Source organism: Pseudophryne corroboree, chromosome 2, assembly GCF_028390025.1.
Source record: "Pseudophryne corroboree isolate aPseCor3 chromosome 2, aPseCor3.hap2, whole genome shotgun sequence".
NCBI lineage: Eukaryota > Metazoa > Chordata > Amphibia > Anura > Myobatrachidae > Pseudophryne > Pseudophryne corroboree.
The window spans coordinates 585,285,403-585,307,847 of NC_086445.1; the positions used below are offsets into that span (position 1 = coordinate 585,285,403).

At 49.6% G+C, this 22,445-nt stretch overlaps 1 protein-coding gene across 3 annotated transcripts in view; it reads left to right on the forward strand.

The window, feature by feature from the left end:
• MECR (mitochondrial trans-2-enoyl-CoA reductase) overlaps positions 1-22,445 on the forward strand; it is a 116,289-nt gene that overhangs the window by 58,703 nt on the left and 35,141 nt on the right. For all 3 annotated transcript variants that reach the window (XM_063954515.1, XM_063954524.1, XM_063954523.1), the window contains exons 4-7: positions 4,583-4,726; positions 15,975-16,077; positions 16,309-16,411; positions 16,485-16,558. In XM_063954515.1, the coding sequence (XP_063810585.1) occupies positions 4,583-4,726; positions 15,975-16,077; positions 16,309-16,411; positions 16,485-16,558 (424 nt within the window). The remainder of the gene's footprint in view (positions 1-4,582; positions 4,727-15,974; positions 16,078-16,308; positions 16,412-16,484; positions 16,559-22,445) is intronic.

The following is a 22,445-nucleotide window of genomic DNA, read 5'->3' on the forward strand; positions in this document are numbered from 1 at the left end:
GCAGCTACCCGTCCTGCATTTGCCTCGGCCTGGATGTCTTTAGCCATCGGTAGTCGGGCAGATGTTCTAAAGGATGGCCTCCAATCTGGGACACGACGCTTGGATTTACTCTCTATGGAGTACCATATCAGAGAAGCTAGCACTTACCTGGGTGAGGCAGCTATAGATTTGGGTACATTTGCTGCCAAAATCTCTGCAGTCTCGGAGGCGGCTAGGTGTGCCTTGTGGCTTCGCTCGTGGAGAGCCGATAATGACTTTAAGAAACTTTTAGAGTCTCTCCCCTTTATGGGTGACATCCTCTTTGTACCTGAATTGGATAAAATTGTGACTAACCTGGCAACTGCTAAGACTGCTATTCTGCCTTTGGCTCCAAAGTCCAAGCATTCTCCCTTTCACCCTCAGGGCAAACCAAAGAGTCTTCCTCCCGTGTACAGGGTGCCTCTTCTAAATCTACCATACCGAAAGGTCGACAGTCCTGGGTTGGACGTCTTCAAACCCCTAAGTAACCCGACAAATCTTCAGCATCACGTGAGGGGTCCCCACCAGGACTCCTCTATGGTGGGCAGTCGGCTTCTACTATTCGCCGACATCTGGTTAACCTCCACGTCTGACTCTTGGGTGTCAGGCATAGTATCCAGGGAAAACGCCCTCTCCTTTCTGGAGCGGCCACCTCATCATCAGTTTTTTACCACCAGCCTACCAGTGGACGTGGGCAAGCCACCGCCCTTCAGTCTTCCATCAGATCCGTCCTGAGGGGTCATTGTTCCCGTCCCCACTCCTCAAAGGGGTACTGGTTTCTACTCAAATCTGTTCCTGGTATAAAACCAGACTGCTCTTTCAGATCCATTCTCAACCTGAAGAAGTTGAATCTTTTTTCTTTGTGTTCCCAGGTTAAGGATGGAGTCTCTCCGGTCCATCATGCAGGCGCTGGAACCGGAAGACTTCATGGCCTCCTTGGATATTCAGGACGCTTACCTACACATCCCTATTCAGCTGGACCATCAACGGTTCTTGTTTCGCTCTTCGGAGCAACCAATATCCGTTCCGGGCACTGCCTTTCAGTCTCTCCACACCAAGAGTCTTTACCAAAGTCATGGCGGCCCAACTGCGCTTACAGGGAATCAGGATTCTTCCATACCTGGATGACCTTCTTCTTCTCCTCGCTCAGTCTCAAATGGTCTTACAACAGCATCTCAGGGTCACAATTGCGCTGTTGCAATCCCATGGCTGGCTGATCAACTGGCGCAAGTACAGCCTAACTCCGTCCCAGTCCATGCTTCATTTAGGGGCGATTCTGGACACAAAGATTCAGCGGGTGTTTCTACCAAGGAACAAGGCTTTCCTCAAACATCGCAGTGTTTCCCTTCATCTTTGCATGAGGGTCCTAGGCAAGATGGTCTCTTGTTTTGACGTGGTGGAGTATGCCCAATTCCACTACAGACCACTGCAACTGGAATTGCTTAGTCGCTGGAACAGGGCACATCTCCATCTCGGGTGCAGCCGGATTTCACTGTCCAGGGACACTCGCCTGTCACTCCTGTGGTGGCTTCAGTCGTCCCATCTCACAATGGGCCGCCCATTCCTGATCCAGGACTGGGTCATTCTGACCACGGACACCAGCCTACGGGGCCAGGGGAGTGGTCACGGGCAGCCACTCCTTCCAGGGTCGTTGGTCGGCTCAAGAGACGACTCTATCCATCAATGTCCTGGAGCTCCGAGCAATATACAGAGCTCTTTGCCAAGCGGGCCCTCGTCTTCTCGGCAAGCTTGTCTGGATCCAGACAGAACGCGACGGCAGTCTCTTTTATATCAACCATCAAGTCGGCACCAGAAGTCAGGCCGCCATGCAAGAGGTCGGTCACATCCTCCATTGGGCAGAACGCTCCCTACCAGCTCTGTCAGCGATTTACATCCCCGGAATGCAGAATTGGAAGGCGGACAGCCTGAGTCGACAAGACGTCCATTCCGGAGAATGGAGACTTCACCCAAAGGTGTTCCACCTTCTAGTGACTCGCTGGGGTTGGCCGCACATAGATCTGATGGCATCCCGTCACAAACTTCCTCGGTACGGATCTCGAACTCAGGATCTAGGCGCATTTCTGGTGGACGCTGTGGTAGTTCCTTGGTCCTTTTCTTAAGGGTTTATGTGTTTCCGCTGATTGCTCTCCTACCACATGTACTCAGACGTCTAAAGCAGGAGCGGGTCACGGCCATCCTCATCGCCCCAGAGTGGCCAAGACGTACTTGGTACACGGATCTTTGCAGCCACTCCATTCAGCCTCCATTTGTCCTGCCTCTTCGTCCGGACCTCCTATCCCAGGGCCCTTGCCTTCACCCTGACCTACCCCGCCTGGCTTTGACGGGGTGGCTGTTGAGAGGTCGGTCTTAAGAGCTCAGGGGTTCTCGGACCAGTCATTGACACTATGCTCTCAGACAGAAAACAGTCTTCGGCCCGCATATATCATAGAGTGTGGCGACGGCACTTTCAGTGGTGCTCGGATCGTCACTTCAATCCCTTGCGTTATCATGTGTCCAGGGTTTTGCCTTTTCTTCAAGCCGATTTGGACTTGGAACTTCGGCTTGCCTCCCTGAAAGTGCAGGTGTCTGCTCTTTCGGTTCTCTTTCAATGAAATGTGGCCAATTCTTTGTCTATTCACACTTTTCTGCAGGGGGTGCTACGTTTGCAACCTCCTTTTGTCCCTCCTGTTCATCCATGGGACTTGTCTTTAGTCCTCCGGATGCTTCAGCGGGCTCCATTTGAACCCTTGGATTCTGTGGACCTTTCTTTGCTTATTTGGAAGACTGTTTTCCTGTTGGCAATTGCTTCTGCACGCCGGGTTTCCGACTTGAGTGCCCTGTCTCACAGATCTCCTTTCCTAGTTTTCCACTCAGATCGGGCAGTCCTACATACTAGAATGGATTATCTTCCTAAAGTTGTTTCCAGGTTCCACATCAATCAAGAGATTGTGGTTCCGTACTTACTACCCACCACGACAGATGTTCTGGAGGAGTCCTTGGTCACTTTGGATGTTGTACGGGCTCTTCGTACCTATGTTGCCAGAACGAAATCCTTCCGCAAATTGGACTCCCTTTTTCGTTCTTTACGGTGTCCGCAAACGTGGCTGGCCTGCTTCTAAACAAACTTTGGCCCACTGGATCCGCATTGCCATTAGCCAAGCTTATCTGCTGGCTGGGTGGCCTATTCCAGCATCCGTCAGAGCTCATTCCACTCGGTCGGTTGGCCCTTCTTTGGCGGTTCACCATGGCGCCTCTGCTAAACAGCTTTGCAGGGCGGCTACATGGGATTCCGGAAACACTTTCATCAAATTCTAGCAGTTTGACACCTTCGCCTCGGCTGATGCGGCTTTTGGGCGTCGTGTCCTCAGTGCAGCTCGGGAGCGTTCCCGCCCGTAACGGGACAGCTTTGGGACATCCCACAGTCCCAGTGTCCACCTAGGCTGACAGAAAAAAGGTGATTTTTGTCTTACCTGTAAAATCCTTTTTCGGAAGCCGTGGTGGACAGTGGGCCGCCCGCCCTCACGCTCCGTTGCTGAGGTGTCCTCTCTTGACTGGGGCAGTACAGTGTGTATGTGTGTGCCGGTCCTTTTTATTTTCGGTTTCTTCTCTCTGGTACCTGTTCTTGAGGCTTGTTAAGATACAACTGGCTTCCCATGGGCAGGTGGGGTATAGGGGAGGAGGAGCCTCTGCTGCACTCTGCAGAAGTTTAACTCCTGAGTGCCCGCAGTGCTCCTACACCATACCCCACAGTCCCAGTGTCCACCACGGCTTCCGAAAAAAGGATTTTACAGGTAAGACAAAAATCCCCTTTTCTTAAAGATCAGAATTATACACATTCTAGAATGTGCGTTACAAAGGAATAATAGAATATGAAGCATACCTTACAGACATGAAGTCACCATTCTTCTATTCTTCAGGTCGCTAAATCTGTAAGAAGGGTGAGTCTGAGACCGATCTCCCTTGCAGCTCTCTGGCCTCCCCGTCACCCAGGAAAGCCTTGATAACACTACAGACTTTTTTCTTTTATCAGTTGGGAAGTGTATGCTTTAGCTGTACACAGTATGTTTTTTCAACATTGTATATGGCTATTGTGTGACCAGGAGTTGCAAGTGTTTACAGTATTCCATACTCTGAATAATAGCCTTGCACACCTGCCCCCTTTCCTTCACATCAGCTTGCCACACGTGCTCCCCTCCCACTGCAGAGGAGGAGGCTGCCACACGTGCTCCCCTCCCACTGCAGAGGAGGAGGCTGCCACACGTGCTCCCCTCCCACTGCAGAGGAGGAGGCTGCCACACGTGCTCCCCTCCCACTGCAGAGGAGGAGGCTGCCACACGTGCCCCCCTCCCACTGCAGAGGAGGAGGCTGCCACACGTGCTCCCCTCCCACTGCACGGCAGCTTGCCACACGTGCCCCCCTTCCACTGCACGGCAGCTTGCCACACGTGCCCCCCTCCCCCTGCACGGCAGCCTGCCTCACATGTCTTTCACATTGTATTTTCTTTATGAAGAAAGTAGTAAGTGAGAGAGAATAGATTGAACTAAAAATGCTTAATTTTCTTTAGGTACATGGCGTACGGAGGGTGTGTTTAACGAGGACGCCCTGGTCCGGGTCCCCAGTGATATATCTGTGGTTGGAGCAGCAACGTTAAGCGTTAACCCTTGTACGGCATACAGACTACTCTCTGATTATGAGACCCTTCGGCCAGGTATGTGATATTTTAAAGAGGAGAGGTGGAAGGGAAGCCCATTGTATTTATTTAGACTATTTCTCTGACGTCCTAGTGGATGCTGGGAACTCCGTAAGGACCATGGGGAATAACGGGCTCCGAAGGAGGCTGGGCACTCTAGAAAGATTTATGACTACCTGGTGTGCACTGGCTCCTCCCACTATGACCCTCCTCCAAGCCTCAGTTAGATTTTGTGCCCGGCCGAGGTTGGATGCACACTAGGGGCTCTCCTGAGCCCTTAGAAAGAAAGTATAGTTTAGGTTTTTTATTTTCAGTGAGACCTGCTGGCAACAGGCTCACTGCAGCGAGGGACTAAGGGGAGAAGAAGCGAACTCGCCTGCTTGCAGCCGGATTGGGCTTCTTAGGCTACTGGACACCATTAGCTCCAGAGGGATCGACCGCAGGCCCAGTCCTTGGTGTTCGGTCCCGGAGCCGCGCCGCCGTCCCCCTTACAGAGCCAGAAGCAAGAAGAGGTCCGGAAAAACGGCGGCAGAAGACATCAGTCTTCACCAAGGTAGCACACAGCACTGCAGCTGTGCGCCATTGCTCCTCATACACACTTCATACTCCGGTCACTGAGGGTGCAGGGCGCTGGGGGGGGGCGCCCTGAGAAGCAATAATAACACCTTGGCTGGCAAAAACTCCACAATATATAGTCCCAGAGGCTATATATGTGGAAAATACCCCTGCCAGAACATAGGAAAAAGCGGGAGAATAGTCCGCGGAAAAGGGGCGGAGCTATCTCCTGCAGCACACTGGCGCCATTTCTCCTTCACAGATCCGCTGGAAGGGAGCTCCCTGGCTCTCCCCTGCAGTCTACACTACAGAACAGGGTAAAAACAGAGAGGGGGGGCACTAAATTTAGGCGCAGTATATATATTATATAGAAAAAGCAGCTATAGGGGACATAACTCAGTTAGTCCCTGCATTATATAGCGCTCTGGTGTGTGCTGGCATACTCTCACTCTGTCCCCCCAAAGGGCTTTTGTGGGTCCTGTCCTCATTCGGAGCATTCCTTGTGTGTGTGTGCGGTGTGTCGGTACGGCTGTGTCGACATGTTTGATGAGGATAATGATGTGGAGGCGGAGCAGATGCCTTTAGAAGGGATGTCACCCCCTGCGGGGCAGACACCTGAGTGGATGGGCTTATGGAAAGTAATGAGTGCACGTATAGACTCCTTATATAAGAAAATCGACGACATGCCAAATGTGGGACAGCCGACTTCTCAGCTCTTGTCTGCCCAGGCGTCGCATGGGTCGTCAGGGGCTCTAAAACGCCCGCTACCTCAAGCAGACCCAGATGTCGACACTGATACTGACACCAGTGTCGACGACGATGAGTCTAACCTGATGCCCACTAAGGCCATTCACTGCATGATTGAGGCAATGAAAGAGGTGTTACACATTTCTGATATAACTACAGGTACCACTAAAAAGGGTATTATGTTTGGAGAGAAAAAACTACCCGTAGTTTTTCCCCCATCAGATGAATTAAATGAAGTGTGTGAAGAAGCGTGGGCTTTCCCTGATAAAAAATTGGTAATTCCTAAGAAGGTACTAATGGCGTTCCCTTTCCCGCCAGAGGATAGGTCACGTTGGGAAACACCCCCTAGAGTGGATAAAGCGCTCACACGTTTGTCTAAAAAGGTGGCACTACCGTCTCCGGATACGGCCGCCCTCAAGGAACCTGCTGATAGAAAGCAGGAGGCGATCCTGAAGTCTGTATATACACACACAGGAATTATACTTAGGCCAGCTATTGCGTCAGCTTGGATGTGCAGTGCTGCCGCTGCGTGGTCAGATAAACTGTCAGAAAATATTGACACATTAGACAGAGACACGATCCTGTTAACCATAGACCATATAAAAGACTCAGTCTTATATATGAGAGATGCACAAAGGGAAATCTGCCGACTGGCATCTAAAGTAAGTGCATTGTCCATTTCTGCTAGGAGAGGCTTATGGACTCGCCAGTGGACAGGAGATGCGGATTCAAAAAAGCACATGGAAGTGTTACCATATAAGGGTGAGGAATTATTTGGGGATGGTCTCTCGGACCTAGTTTCCACAACGTCTGGGAAGTCAGCATTTTTACCCCATGTCCCCTCACAGCCTAAGAAGGCGCCGTTTTATCAGGTTCAGTCCTTTCGGACCCAGAAAAGCAGGCGTGGAAAAGGCGGGTCCTTTCTGTCCAGAGGCAGAGGTAGGGGAAAAAGGCTGCAACAAACAGCAGGTTCCCAGGAGCAAAAGTCCTCCCCCCCTTCTTCTTCCAAGTCCGCCGCATGACGGTGGGGCTCCACAGGCGGAGCCAGGTACGGTGGGGGGTCGCCTCAAAAATTTCAGCGATCAGTGGGTTCGCTCACAGGTGGATCCCTGGATCCTGCAAATAGTATCTCAGGGGTACAAGCTGGAATTCGAGGCGTCCCCACCCCACCGGTTCCTAAAATCTGCCTTGCCGATTGCTCCCTCAGACAGGGAGGCGGTGCTAGCGGCAATTCACAAGCTGTATTCCCAGCAGGTGATAATCAAGGTACCCCTACTTCAACAAGGCCGGGGTTATTATTCCACACTATTTGTGGTACCGAAACCGGACGGTTCGGTGAGACCCATTCTAAATTTGAAAGCCTTGAACACGTACATAAAGAAATTCAAGTTCAAGATGGAATCGCTCAGGGCGGTTATTGCAAGCCTGGACGAGGGGGATTACATGGTATCCCTGGACATCAAGGATGCTTACTTGCATGTCCCCATTTACCATCCTCACCAGGAGTACCTCAGATTTGTGGTACAGGATTGCCATTACCAATTCCAGACGCTGCCGTTTGGACTGTCCACGGCACCGAGGGTATTTACCAAGGTTATGGCGGAAATGATGATACTCCTTCGAAGGAAGGGAGTTTTAATTATCCCGTACTTGGACGATCTCCTAATAAAAGCGAGGTCCAAGGAACAGTTGTTGGTGGGAGTAGCACTATCTCAGGAGGTGCTGCACCAGCACGGCTGGATTCTGAATATCCCAAAGTCACAGCTGGTTCCGACGACACGGCTACTGTTCCTGGGTATGATTCTGGATACAGTCGAGAAGAAAGTGTTTCTCCCGGAGGAGAAAGCCAGGGAGTTGTCATCTCTAGTCAGAGACCTCCTGAAACCAAAACAGGTATCAGTGCATCGCTGCACACGGGTCCTGGGAAAGATGGTGGCTTCTTACGAAGCAATTCCCTTCGGCAGGTTCCATGCCAGAATCTTTCAGTGGGACCTGTTGGACCAGTGGTCCGGATCGCATCTTCAGATGCATCGCTTAATAACCCTGTCTCCAAGAACCAGGGTGTCTCTACTGTGGTGGCTGCAGAGTGCCCATCTTCTAGAGGGCCGCAGGTTCGGAATACAGGACTGGGTCCTGGTGACCACGGATGCCAGCCTTCGAGGCTGGGGGGCAGTCATACAGGGAAGAAACTTCCAAGGACTATGGTCGAGTCAGGAGACTTCCCTTCACATAAATATTCTGGAACTAAGGGCCATCTACAATGCCTTAAGTCGAGCAAAAGCCCTGCTCCTACACCAGCCGGTGCTGATCCAGTCAGACAACATCACGGCAGTCGCCCATGTAAATCGACAGGGCGGCACAAGAAGCAGGATGGCGATGGCAGAAGCCACAAGAATTCTCCGATGGGCGGAGAATCATGTACTAGCACTGTCAGCAGTGTTCATTCCGGGAGTGGACAACTGGGAAGCAGACTTCCTCAGCAGACACGACCTCCACCCGGGAGAGTGGGGACTTCACCCAGAAGTCTTCCAGATGCTGGTAAACCGTTGGGAAAAACCACAGGTGGACATGATGGCGTCCCGTCTCAACAAAAAGTTAAAAAGATATTGCGCCAGGTCAAGGGACCCTCAGGCGATAGCTGTGGACGCTCTAGTGACACCGTGGGTGTACCAGTCGGTTTATGTGTTCCCTCCTCTGCCTCTCATTCCAAAGGTATTGAGAATAATAAGAAAGCGAGGAGTAAACACAATTCTCGTGGTTCCGGATTGGCCAAGACGAGCGTGCTACCCGGAACTTCAAGAGATGCTCTCAGAGGACCCGTGGCCTCTACCGCTCAGACAGGACCTGATACAGCAGGGGCCCTGTCTGTTCCAAGACTTACCGCGGCTGCGTTTGACGGCATGGCGGTTGAACACCGGATCCTAAAGGAAAAGGGTATTCCGGAAGAAGTCATTCCTACGCTTATTAAGGCCAGGAAAGATGTTACGGCAACGCATTATCACCGCATATGGCGAAAATATGTTGCATGGTGCGAGGCCAATAAGGCCCCAACAGGGGAATTTCAACTAGGTCGATTTCTGCATTTCCTGCAAGCAGGAGTGGATATGGGCCTAAAACTAGGCTCCATTAAAGTACAGATCTCGGCTCTGTCGATTTTCTTTCAAAAAGAACTAGCTTCAGTACCTGAAGTTCAGACTTTTGTAAAAGGCATGCTGCATATTCAGCCCCCGTTTGTGCCTCCTGTGGCACCTTGGGATCTCAACGTGATGTTGAGTTTCTTAAAATCACATTGGTTTGAGCCACTAAAAACCGTGGATCTGAAATATCTCACGTGGAAAGTGGTCATGTTATTAGCCTTGGCTTCAGCCAGGCGAGTGTCAGAATTGGCGGCTTTATCATGTAAAAGCCCTTATCTGATTTTCCATATGGATAGGGCAGAGTTGAGGACTCGTCCCCAATTTCTCCCTAAGGTGGTGTCAGCGTTTCACCTGAACCAGCCTATTGTGGTGCCGGCGGCTACTAGTGAATTGGAGGACTCCAAGTTGCTAGACGTTGTCAGGGCCCTGAAAATATATGTTTCCAGGACGGCTGGAGTCAGAAAATCTGACTCGCTGTTTATCCTGTATGCACCCAACAAGCTGGGTGCTCCTGCTTCTAAGCAGTCTATTGCTCGCTGGATTTGTAGTACAATTCAGCTTGCACATTCTGTGGCAGGCATACCACAGCCAAAATCTGTAAATGCCCATTCCACAAGGAAGGTGGGCTCATCTTGGGCGGCTGCCCGAGGGGTCTCGGCTTTACAACTTTGCCGAGCAGCTACTTGGTCAGGGGCAAACACGTTTGCAAAATTCTACAAATTTGATACCCTGGCGGAGGAGGACCTGGAGTTCTCTCATTCGGTGCTACAGAGTCATCCGCACTCTCCCGCCCGTTTGGGAGCTTTGGTATAATCCCCATGGTCCTTACGGAGTTCCCAGCATCCACTAGGACGTCAGAGAAAATAAGAATTTACTCACCGGTAATTCTATTTCTCTATCGTCCTAGTGGATGCTGGGGTTCCTGAAAGGACCATGGGGAATAGCGGCTCCGCAGGAGACAGGGCACAAAAAGTAAAGCTTTAGGATCAGGTGGTGTGCACTGGCTCCTCCCCCTATGACCCTCCTCCAAGCCTCAGTTAGATTTTTGTGCCCGGCCGAGAAGGGTGCAATCTAGGTGGCTCTCCTAAAGAGCTGCTTAGAAAAGTTTAGCTTAGGTTTTTTATTTTACAGTGAGTCCTGCTGGCAACAGGATCACTGCAACGAGGGACTTAGGGGAGAAGAAGTGAACTCACCTGCGTGCAGGATGGATTGGCTTCTTGGCTACTGGACATTAGCTCCAGAGGGACGATCACAGGTACAGCCTGGATGGTCACCGGAGCCTCGCCGCCGGCCCCCTTGCAGATGCTGAAACGAGAAGAGGTCCAGAATCGGCGGCAGAAGACTCCTCAGTCTTCTTAAGGTAGCGCACAGCACTGCAGCTGTGCGCCATTTTCCTCTCAGCACACTTCACACGGCAGTCACTGAGGGTGCAGGGCGCTGGGAGGGGGGCGCCCTGGGAGGCAAATGAAAACCTTTTTTGGCTAAAAATACCTCACATATAGCTATATGGAGATATTTAACCCCTGCCAGAATCCGTTAAGAGCGGGAGACGAGGCCGCCGAAAAAGGGGCGGGGCCTATCTCCTCAGCACACAGCGCCTTTTTCCCTCACAGAAAGGCTGGAGGGAAGGCTCCCAGGCTCTCCCCTGCACTGCACTACAGAAACAGGGTTAAAACAGAGAGGGGGGGCACTAATTTGGCGTTAGAAATATATAAAAAAGATGCTATAAGGGAAAACACTTATATAAGGTTGTCTCTATATAATTATAGCGTTTTTGGTGTGTGCTGGCAAACTCTCCCTCTGTCTCTCCAAAGGGCTAGTGGGTCCTGTCCTCTATCAGAGCATTCCCTGTGTGTGTGCTGTGTGTCGGTACGTGTGTGTCGACATGTATGAGGACGATGTTGGTGAGGAGGCGGAGCAATTGCCTGTAATGGTGATGTCACTCTCTAGGGAGTCGACACCGGAATGGATGGCTTATTTAGGGAATTACGTGATAATGTCAACACGCGCCAAGGTCGGTTGACGACATGAGACGGCCGACAAACAATTAGTACCGGTCCAGACGTCTCAAAAACACCTTCAGGGGTTTTTAAAACGCCCGTTTACTTTAGTCGGTCGACACAGACAGGGACACTGAATCCAGTGTCGACGGTGAATAAACAAACGTATTCCTTATTAGGGCCACACGTTAAGGGAAATGAAGGAGGTGTTACATATTTCTGATACTACAAGTACCACAAAAGAGGGTATTATGTGGGATGTGAAAAAACTACCGTAGTTTTTCCTGAATCAGATAAATTAAATGAAGTGTGTGATGATGCGTGGGTTCCCCCCGATAGAAAATATGGGCGGTATACCCTTTCCCGCCAGAAGTTAGGGCGCGTTGGGAAACACCCCTTAGGGTGGATAAGGCGCTCACACGCTTATCAGAACAAGTGGCGGTACCGTCTATAGATAGGGCCGTCCTCAAGGAGCCAGCTGACAGGAGGCTGGAAAAATATCATAAAAAGTATATACACACATACTGGTGTTATACTGCGACCAGCGATCGCCTCAGCCTGGATGTGCAGAGCTGGGGTGGCTTGGTCGGATTCCCTGACTAAAAATATTGATACCCTTGACAAGGACAGTATTTTATTGACTATAGAGCATTTAAAGGATGTATTTCTATATATGCGAGATGCACAGAGGGATATTTGCACTCTGGCATCAAGAGTAAGTGCGATGTCCATATCTGCCAGAAGAAGTTTATGGACACGACAGTGGTCAGGTGATGCAGATTCCAAACGGCACAAAGGTGTATTGCCGTATAAAGGAAGAGGAGTTATTTGGGGTCGGTCCATCGGACCTGGTGGCCACGGCAACTGCTGGAAAATCCACCGTTTTTACCCTAAGTCACATCTCTGCAGAAAAAGACACCGTCTTTTCAGCTTCAGTCCTTTCGTCCCTATAAGAGTCATATCTGCCCAGGGATAGAGGAAAGGGAAGAAGACTGCAGCAGGCAGCCCATTCCCAGGAAGAGAAGCGTTCCACCGCTTCTGACAAGCTCTCAGCATGACGCTGAGACTGTACAGGACCCCTGGATCCTACAAGTAGTATCCCAGGGGTACAGTTTGGAATGTCGAGACGTTTCCCCTGCGCAGGCTCCTGAAGTCTGCTTTACCAAGGTCTCCCTCCGACAAGGAGGCAGTATGGGGAAAAATTCACGAGCTGTATTCCCAGCAGGTGATAATTAAATGACCCCTCCTACAACAAGAAAAGGGGTATTATTCCACACTATATTGTGGTACTGAAGCCAGAAGGCTAGGTGAGACTTATTCTAAATCTAAAAAAATTTGAACACTTACAAAGGTTCAAATCAAGATGGAGTCACTCAGAGCAGTGATAACGAACCGGGATCCATGTCCCAAATTTGCCCTTATCACTAAGGGTACCTCAGGTTCGTGGTACAGAACTGTCACTATCAGTTTCAGACGCTGCCGTTTGGATTGTCTACGGCACCCCGGGTCTTTACCAAGGTAATGGCCGAAATGATGGTTCTTCTTCGAAGAAAAGGCGTCTTAATTATCCCTTACTTGGACGATCTCCTGATAAGGGCAAAGTCCAGGGAACAGTTGGAGGTCGGAGTAGCACTATCTCGGATACTGTTACAACAGCAGGGGTGGATTCTAAATATTCCAAAATCGCAGCTGATCCCAACAACAAGTCTCCTGTGCTTAGGGATGATTCTGGACACAGTCCAGAAAAAGGTGTTTCTCCCGGAAGAGAAAGCCAGGGAGTTATCCGAGCTAGTCAGGAACCTCCTAAAATCAGTGCATCATTGCACAAGGGCCATGGTAAAAAAATGGTGACTTCCTTCGAAGCAATTCCAGTCGGCAGATTTCATGCAAGAACTTTTCAGTGGGATCTGCTGGACAAATGGTCCGGATCGCATCTTCAGATGCATCAGCGGATAACCCTATATCCAAGGACAAGGGTGTCTCTCCTGTGGTGGTTACAGAGTGCTCATCTTCTAGAGGGCCGCAGATTCGGCATTCAGTTTTGGATGTTGGTGACCACGGAGGCCAGCCCGAGAGGCTGGGGAGCAGTCACACAAGGAAAAAATTTCCAGGGAGTGTGATCAAGTCTGGAGATTTTTCTCCACATAAATATAGCTAAGGGTAAATTTATAATGCTCTAAGCTTAGCAAGACCTCTGCTTCAAGGTCAGCCGGTATTGATCCAGTGGGATAAAACATCACGGCAGTCGCCCACGTAAATAGACAGGGCGGCACAAGAAGCAGGAGGGCAGTGGCAAAAACTGCAAGGACTTTTCGCTGGGCGGAAAATCATGTGATAGCACTGTCAGCAGTGTTTCATTCCGGGAATGGAAACTGGGAAGCAGACTTCCTCAGTAGGCACGACCTCCACCCGGCAGAGTGGGAACTTCATGGGGAAGTTTTCCACATAATTGTAAACCGTTGGGAATTACCAAAGGTGGACATGATGGCGTCCCGTCTGAACAAAAAACGGGACAGGTATTGCGCCAGCTTAAGAGACCCTCAGGCAATAGCTGTGGACGGTCTGGTAACACCGTGGGTGTACCAGTCGGTGTATGTGTTCCATCCTCTGCTTTTCATACCTAAGGTACTGAGAATTATAAGACGTAGAGGAGTAAGAACTATACTCATGGCTCCGGATTGGCCAAGAAGGACTTGGTACCCGGAACTTCAAGAGATGCTCACAGAGGACTTATGGCCTCTGCCGCTAAGAAGGGACTTGTTTCAGCAAGTACCATGTCTGTTCCAAGACTTACCGCAGCTGCGTTTGACGGCATGGCGGTGGAACGCCGGATCCTAAGGGAAAAGGCATTCAGGAAGAGGTCATTCCTACCCTGGTCAAAGCCAGAAAGGAGGTGACCGCACAACATTATCACCACATGTGGCGAAAATATGTTGCGTGGTGTGAGGCCAGGAAGGCCCCACGAAGAAATTTCAACTCGGTCGATTCCTGCATTTCTTGCAAACAGGAGTGTCTATGGGCCTCAAATTGGGGTCCATTAAGGTTCAAATTTCGGCCCTGTCGATTTTTCTTCCAGAAAGAATTGGCTTCAGTTCCTGAAGTCCAGAAGTTTGTCAAGGGAGTATTGCATATACAACCCCCTTTTGTGCCTCCAGTGACACTGTGGGATCTCAACGTAGTTCTGGGATTCCTCAAAACACATTGGTTTAAAACCAGTCAAATCTGTGGATTGAAGCATCTCACATGAAAAGTGAACATGCTCTTGGACCTGGCCTGGACCAGGCGAGTGTCAAATTGGTGGGTTTTTTTTCTCAAAAAAGCCCATATCTGTTTGTCCTTTCGGACAGGGCAGAGCTGCGGACTCGTCCCCAGTTCTCTCCCTAAGGTGGTGTCAGTGTTTCACCTGAACCAGCTTATTGTGGTGTCTTGCGCCTACTAGGGACTTGGAGGACTCCAAGTTGCTAGATGTGGTCAGGGCCCTGAAAATATAGGTTCCAGGACGGCTGGAGTCAGGAAAACTGACTTGCTGTTATCCTGTATGCACCCAACAAACTGGGTGCTCTTGCTTTTAAGCAGACTTTTGCTAGTTGGATGTGTAATACAATTTAGCTTGCACATTCTGTGGCAGGCCTGCCACAGCCAAAATATGTAAATGCCCATTCCACAAGGAAGGTGGGCTCATCTTGGGCGGCTGCCCGAGGGGTCTCGGCTTTACAACTTTGCCGAGCGGCTATTTAGTCAGGGACAAACACGTTTGTAAAATCCTACAAATTTGATACCCTGGCTAAGGAGGACCTGGAGTTCTCTCATTCGGTGCTGCAGAGTCATCCGCACTCTCCCGCCCGTTTGGGAGCTTTGGTATAATCCCCATGGTCCTTTCAGGAACCCCAGCATCCACTAGGACGATAGAGAAAATAAGAATTTACTTACCGATAATTCTATTTCTCGGAGTCCGTAGTGGATGCTGGGCGCCCATCCCAAGTGCGGATTATCTGCATTACTTGTACATAGTTACAAAAATCGGGTTATTATTGTTGTGAGCCATCTTTTCAGAGGCTCCGCTGTTATCATACTGTTAACTGGGTTCAGATCACAGGTTGTACAGTGTGATTGGTGTGGCTGGTATGAGTCTTACCCGGGATTCATAAATCCTTCCTTATTGTGTACGCTCGTCCGGGCACAGTACCTAACTGAGGCTTGGAGGAGGGTCATAGGGGGAGGAGCCAGTGCACACCACCTGATCCTAAAGCTTTACTTTTTGTGCCCTGTCTCCTGCGGAGCCGCTATTCCCCATGGTCCTTTCAGGAACCCCAGCATCCACTACGGACTCCGAGAAATAGAATTATCGGTAAGTAAATTCTTATTTTCTCGTAGTCCGTAGTGGATGCTGGGCGCCCATCCCAAGTGTGGATTGTCTGCAATACTTGTAAATAGTTATTGTTAACTAAAGGGTTATTGTTGAGCCATCTGTTGAGAGGCTCAGTTGTTTTCATACTGTCAAACTGGATATAGTATCACGAGTTGTACGGTGTGATTGGTGTGGCTGGTAAGAGTCTTACCCGGGATTCTAAATCCTTCCTTATTATGTCTGCTCGTCCGGGCACAGTGTCCTAACTGAGGCTTGGAGGAGGGTCATAGTGGGAGGAGCCAGTGCACACCAGGTAGTCATAAATCTTTCTAGAGTGCCCAGCCTCCTTCGGAGCCCGCTATTCCCCATGGTCCTTACGGAGTTCCCAGCATCCACTACGGACTACGAGAAATAGAATTACCGGTGAGTAAATTCTTATTTTTTCTTTTTATTTCTCTTTCCTTTTTCCTCTTTACCAGGTGACTCAGTAATACAGAATGCCAGCAATAGTAGTGTGGGTCAGGCCGTTATACAGCTTGCTGCATCCCTGGGCATCACCACTATTAACATTGTGCGAGATAGGTATGTACAGAAATTCCTGTAACGGTGATAGAGACATGGTAGAATTGACAAACTGTATGTTAGAATGTCCCTGTTATACAGTATTTCAAAGCACTTTTTATCACCGTAGTTAAGTCATGTATATCCGACTGACAAGTTAAAGTTCCCGGGCTAGTCTCTGCAATAACTATGAATAGCGCATGTATCAATCAGAAGATTTCTATAGTGAAGCATATCTATATGTATCTGCAGGACAGAGCTACAGAGCTTGGTGCATAGACTTCATGAGTTAGGTGCTGATCATGTTATCACTGAAGACCAACTGCGTAAGCCAGAGATGAAGGATCTGTTTAAGGTAAGGCAACTCATCCTTGCCAACTCATACTGGTCTCCATCTGGAGGCTCTTTTCATATTCTGTCTCTTACAGACCTGCCCTCGCCCCCGACTGGCATTAAACTGTGTTGGTGGAAAAAGCACAACTGAAATGTTGCGCCATTTGGCGTAAGTATTCTTATTCATATTGATACATAGAATAGTTATAGGTAAGAAGGTGTGGGAGGAGACAGTGGTTGTGACTGGGTCCTCTGTCTGCTTTACTGATTAATAGAACTATTGAAACTTTAATATGCAAGACATATAGTGGAATCAGAATAGATTTATTTTTACAAATTGAACCAAAATGATCACTCAGTCCAAACTAGCCTAACTATCACATAGTTACAGTGTGTAACATCTTTTCTCTATCGTCCTAAGTGGATGCTGGGGTTCCTGAAAGGACCATGGGGAATAGCGGCTCCGCAGGAGACAGGGCACAAAAAAGTAAAGCTTTACTAGGTCAGGTGGTGTGCACTGGCCCCTCCCCCTATGACCCTCCTCCAGACTCCAGTTAGATTTTGTGCCCGAACGAGAAGGGTGCAATCTAGGTGGCTCTCCTAAAGAGCTGCTTAGAGAAAGTTTAGTTTAGGTTTTTTTCTTTACAGTGAGTCCTGCTGGCAACAGGATCACTGCAACGTGGGACTTAGGGGGAAAGTAGTAAACTCACCTGCATGCAGAGTGGATTTGCTGCTTGGCTACTGGACACCATTAGCTCCAGAGGGATCGAACACAGGCCCAGCCGTGGAGTCCGGTCCCGGAGCCGCGCCGCCGACCCCCTTGCAGATGCTGAAGCGTGAAGAGGTCCGGAAACCGGCGGCTGAAGACTCCTCAGTCTTCATAAGGTAGCGCACAGCACTGCAGCTGTGCGCCATTTTCCTCTCAGCACACTTCACTGGGCAGTCACTGAGGGTGCAGAGCGCTGGGGGGGGGGCGCTCTGAGAGGCAAATATAAACCTTATACAAGGCTAAAAATACCTCACATATAGCCCATAGGGGCTATATGGAGATATTTAACCCCTGCCTGACTGGAAAAATAGCGGGAGAAGAACCCGCCGAAAAAGGGGCGGGGCCTATCTCCTCAGCACACGGCGCCATTTTCTGTCACAGCTCCGCTGGTCAGAACGGCTCCCAGGTCTCTCCCCTGCACTGCACTACAGAAACAGGGTAAAACAGAGAGGGGGGGCACATTAATGGCTATATATATATATATTAAAGCAGCTATAAGGGAGCACTTAATATAAGGATATCCCTTGTATATATAGCGCTTTGTGGTGTGTGCTGGCAGACTCTCCCTCTGTCTCCCCAAAAGGGCTAGTGGGTCCTGTCTTCATTAGAGCATTCCCTGTGAGTTTGCGGTGTGTGTCGGTACGTGGTGTCGACATGTATGAGGACGATATTGGTGTGGAGGCGGAGCAATTGCCAAATATGCAGATGTCACCCCCCAGGGGGTCGACACCAGAATGGATGCCTTTATTTGTGGAATTACGTGATGGTTTATCTTCCCTTAAACAGTCAGTTGAGGACATGAGGCGGCCGGACAATCAATTAATGCCTGTCCAGGCGCCTCAAACACCGTCAGGGGCTGTAAAACGCCCTTTGCCTCAGTCGGTCGACACAGACCCAGACACGGGCACTGATTCCAGTGACGACGGTAGAAATTCAAACGTATTTTCCAGTAGGGCCACACGTTATATGATTTTGGCAATGAAGGAGACGTTACATTTAGCTGATACTACAGATACCGTAAAACAGGGTATTATGTATGGTGTGAAAAAACTACAAACAGTTTTTCCTGAATCAGAAGAATTAAATGACGTGTGTGATGAAGCGTGGGTTGCTCCTGATAAAAAGTTGATAATTTCAAAAAAGTTATTGGCATTATACCCTTTCCCGCCAGAGGTTAGGGCGCGCTGGGAAACACCCCCTAAGGTGGACAAGGCGCTCACACGCTTATCCAAACAAGTGGCGTTACCCTCTCCTGAGACGGCCGCACTTAAGGATCCATCAGATAGAAAGATGGAAGTTATTCAAAAGAATATATACACACATGCAGGTGTTATACTACGACCAGCTATAGCAACTGCCTGGATGTGCAGTGCTGGAGTAGTTTGGTCAGAATCCCTGATTGAAAATATTGATACCCTAGATAGGGACAATGTTTTACTGTCGTTAGAACAAATAAAGGATGCATTTATCTATATGCGTGATGCACAGAGGGATATTTGCACACTGGCATCTCGGGTGAGTGCTATGTCCATTTCAGCCAGAAGAGCCTTATGGACACGACAGTGGACAGGCGATGCGGATTCAAAACGTCACATGGAGGTTTTGCCGTATAAAGGGGAGGAGTTATTTGGAGTTGGTCTATCAGACTTGGTGGCCACGGCTACTGCCGGGAAATCCACTTTTTTACCTCAAGTCACTCCCCAACAGAGAAAGGCACCGACCTTTCAACCGCAGCCTTTTCGCTCCTACAAAAATAAGAGAGCAAAGGGCTTGTCGTACCTGCCACGAGGCAGAGGAAGAGGGAAGAGACACCAACAGGCAGCTCCTTCCCAGGAACAGAAGCCCTCCCCGGCTCCTGCAAAAACCTCAGCATGACGCTGGGGCCTCTCAAGCGGACTCGGGGACAGTGGGGGGCCGTCTCAAAAATTACAGCGCGCAGTGGGCTCACTCGCAGGTAGACCCCTGGATCCTGCAGATAATATCTCAGGGGTACAGGTTGGAATTAGAGACGGATCCTCCTCATCGTTTCCTGAAGTCTGCCTTACCAACCGTCTCTTCCGAAAGGGAGAGGGTGTTGGAAGCCATTCACAAGCTGTACGCTCAGCAGGTGATAGTCAAAGTACCCCTATTACAACAAGGAAAGGGGTATTATTCCACTCTATTTGTGGTACCGAAGCCGGATGGCTCGGTAAGGCCTATTCTAAATCTGAAGTCCTTGAACCTCTACATAAAAAAGTTCAAGTTCAAGATGGAGTCACTCAGAGCAGTGATAGCGAACCTGGAAGAAGGGGACTTTATGGTATCCTTGGACATCAAGGATGCGTATCTACACGTTCCGATTTACCCCGCACACCAGGGGTACCTCAGGTTCATTGTTCAAAACTGTCACTATCAGTTTCAGACGCTGCCGTTCGGATTGTCCACGGCGCCTCGGGTCTTTACCAAGGTAATGGCCGAGATGATGATTCTTCTTCGAAGAAAAGGCGTATTAGTTATCCCATACTTGGACGATCTCCTAATAAGGGCAAGGTCCAGAGAACAGCTGGAGACAGCTTTAGCACTATCTCAAGAGGTGCTAAGACAACACGGGTGGATTCTGAATATTCCAAAATCCCATTTAATCCCGACAACTCGTCTGCTGTTCCTAGGAATGATTCTGGACACGGTTCAGAAAAAGGTTTTCCTTCCAGAGGAAAAAGCCAAGGAGTTATCCGATCTGGTCAGGAACCTCCTAAAACCAGGAAAAGTGTCAGTACATCAATGCACAAGAGTCCTGGGAAAAATGGTGGCTTCTTACGAAGCAATTCCATTCGGCAGATTCCATGCAAGAATATTCCAAAGGGATCTGTTGGACAAATGGTCAGGGTCGCATCTGCAGATGCACCTGCGAATAACCCTGTCACCAAAGACAAGGGTGTCACTTCTGTGGTGGTTGCAGAAGGCTCACCTATTAGAAGGCCGCAGATTCGGCATTCAGGATTGGATCCTGGTGACCACGGACGCCAGCCTGAGAGGCTGGGGAGCAGTCACACAAGGAAGAAACTTCCAGGGAGTATGGACGAGTCTGGAAAAGTCTCTTCACATAAACATTCTGGAACTAAGAGCAATCTACAATGCTCTAAGCCAGGCGGAACTTCTCCTGCAAGGAAAGCCGGTGTTGATTCAGTCGGACAACATCACGGCGGTCGCCCATGTAAACAGGCAGGGCGGCACAAGAAGCAGGAGTGCAATGGCAGAAGCTGCCAAGATTCTTCGCTGGGCGGAGAATCACGTGATAGCACTGTCAGCAGTGTTCATCCCGGGCGTGGACAACTGGGAAGCAGACTTCCTCAGCAGACACGATCTTCATCCGGGAGAGTGGGGTCTACATCCAGAAGTCTTCAACATGTTAATAGACCGTTGGGAAAGACCAATTGTAGACATGATGGCGTCTCGCCTCAACAAGAAACTGGACAAATATTGCGCCAGGTCAAGAGATCCACAGGCAATAGCTGTGGACGCACTGGTAACTCCTTGGGTGTACCAGTCAGTGTATGTGTTTCCTCCTCTGCCGCTCATACCAAAGGTATTGAAGATCATACGGCAAAGAAGAGTAAGAACAATACTAGTGGTTCCGGATTGGCCGAGAAGGACTTGGTATCCGGAACTTCAAGAGATGCTCACGGACGAACCGTGGCCTCTACCTCTGAGAAGGGACCTGCTACAGCAGGGTCCCTGTCTTTTTCAAGACTTACCGCGGCTGCGTTTGACGGCATGGCGGTTGAACGCCAGATCCTAAAAGGGAAAGGCATTCCAGAAGAAGTCATTCCTACCTTGATTAAGGCACGGAAGGAAGTCACCGTGAAACATTATCACCGCATTTGGCGAAAATATGTAGCGTGGTGCGAGGATCGGAGGGTTCCGACGGAGGAATTCCAACTGGGTCGTTTCCTACATTTCCTGCAATCAGGATTATCTATGGGTCTCAAATTGGGATCCATTAAGGTTCAAATTTCGGCCCTGTCAATATTCTTCCAAAAAGAATTGGCCTCTGTCCCTGAGGTCCAGACTTTTGTCAAGGGAGTACTGCATATACAGCCTCCTGTGGTGCCTCCGGTGGCACCGTGGGATCTAAATGTAGTTTTAGATTTCCTCAAATCCCATTGGTTTGAACCATTGAAAAAGGTGGATTTGAAATATCTCACATTGAAAGTGACTATGTTACTAGCCCTGGCCTCTGCCAGGAGAGTATCTGAATTGGCGGCTTTATCTTATAAAAGTCCTTATCTAATCTTCCATTCGGATAGGGCAGAACTGCGGACTCGTCCGCATTTTCTCCCTAAAGTGGTATCAGCATTTCATCTGAACCAACCTATTGTGGTGCCTGCGGCCACTAGCGACTTGGAGGACTCCAAGTTGTTGGACGTTGTCAGAGCCTTAAAAATATACATTGCAAGGACGGCTGGAGTCAGAAAATCTGACTCGCTGTTTATATTGTATGCACCCAACAAGTTGGGCGCACCTGCTTCTAAGCAGTCGATTGCTCGTTGGATTTGTAACACAATTCAACTTGCACATTCTGTGGCAGGCCTGCCACAGCCTAAAACTGTAAAAGCCCACTCCACAAGGAAGGTGGGCTCATCTTGGGCGGCTGCCCGAGGGGTCTCGGCATTACAACTCTGCCGAGCAGCTACGTGGTCGGGGGAGAACACGTTTGTAAAATTTTACAAATTTGATACCCTGGCAAAGGAGGACCTGGAGTTCTCTCATTCGGTGCTGCAGAGTCATCCGCACTCTCCCGCCCGTTTGGGAGCTTTGGTATAATCCCCATGGTCCTTTCAGGAACCCCAGCATCCACTTAGGACGATAGAGAAAATAAGAATTTACTTACCGATAATTCTATTTCTCGGAGTCCGTAGTGGATGCTGGGCGCCCATCCCAAGTGCGGATTATCTGCAATACTTGTACATAGTTATTGTTAACTAATTCGGGTTATTGTTAAGGAGCCATCTTTAAGAGGCCCTTTCTGTTGTCATACTGTTAACTGGGTTTAGATCACAAGTTGTACGGTGTGATTGGTGTGGCTGGTATGAGTCTTACCCGGGATTCAAAATGCCTCCCTTATTGTGTATGCTCGTCCGGGCACAGTACCTAACTGGAGTCTGGAGGAGGGTCATAGGGGGAGGGGCCAGTGCACACCACCTGACCTAGTAAAGCTTTACTTTTTTGTGCCCTGTCTCCTGCGGAGCCGCTATTCCCCATGGTCCTTTCAGGAACCCCAGCATCCACTACGGACTCCGAGAAATAG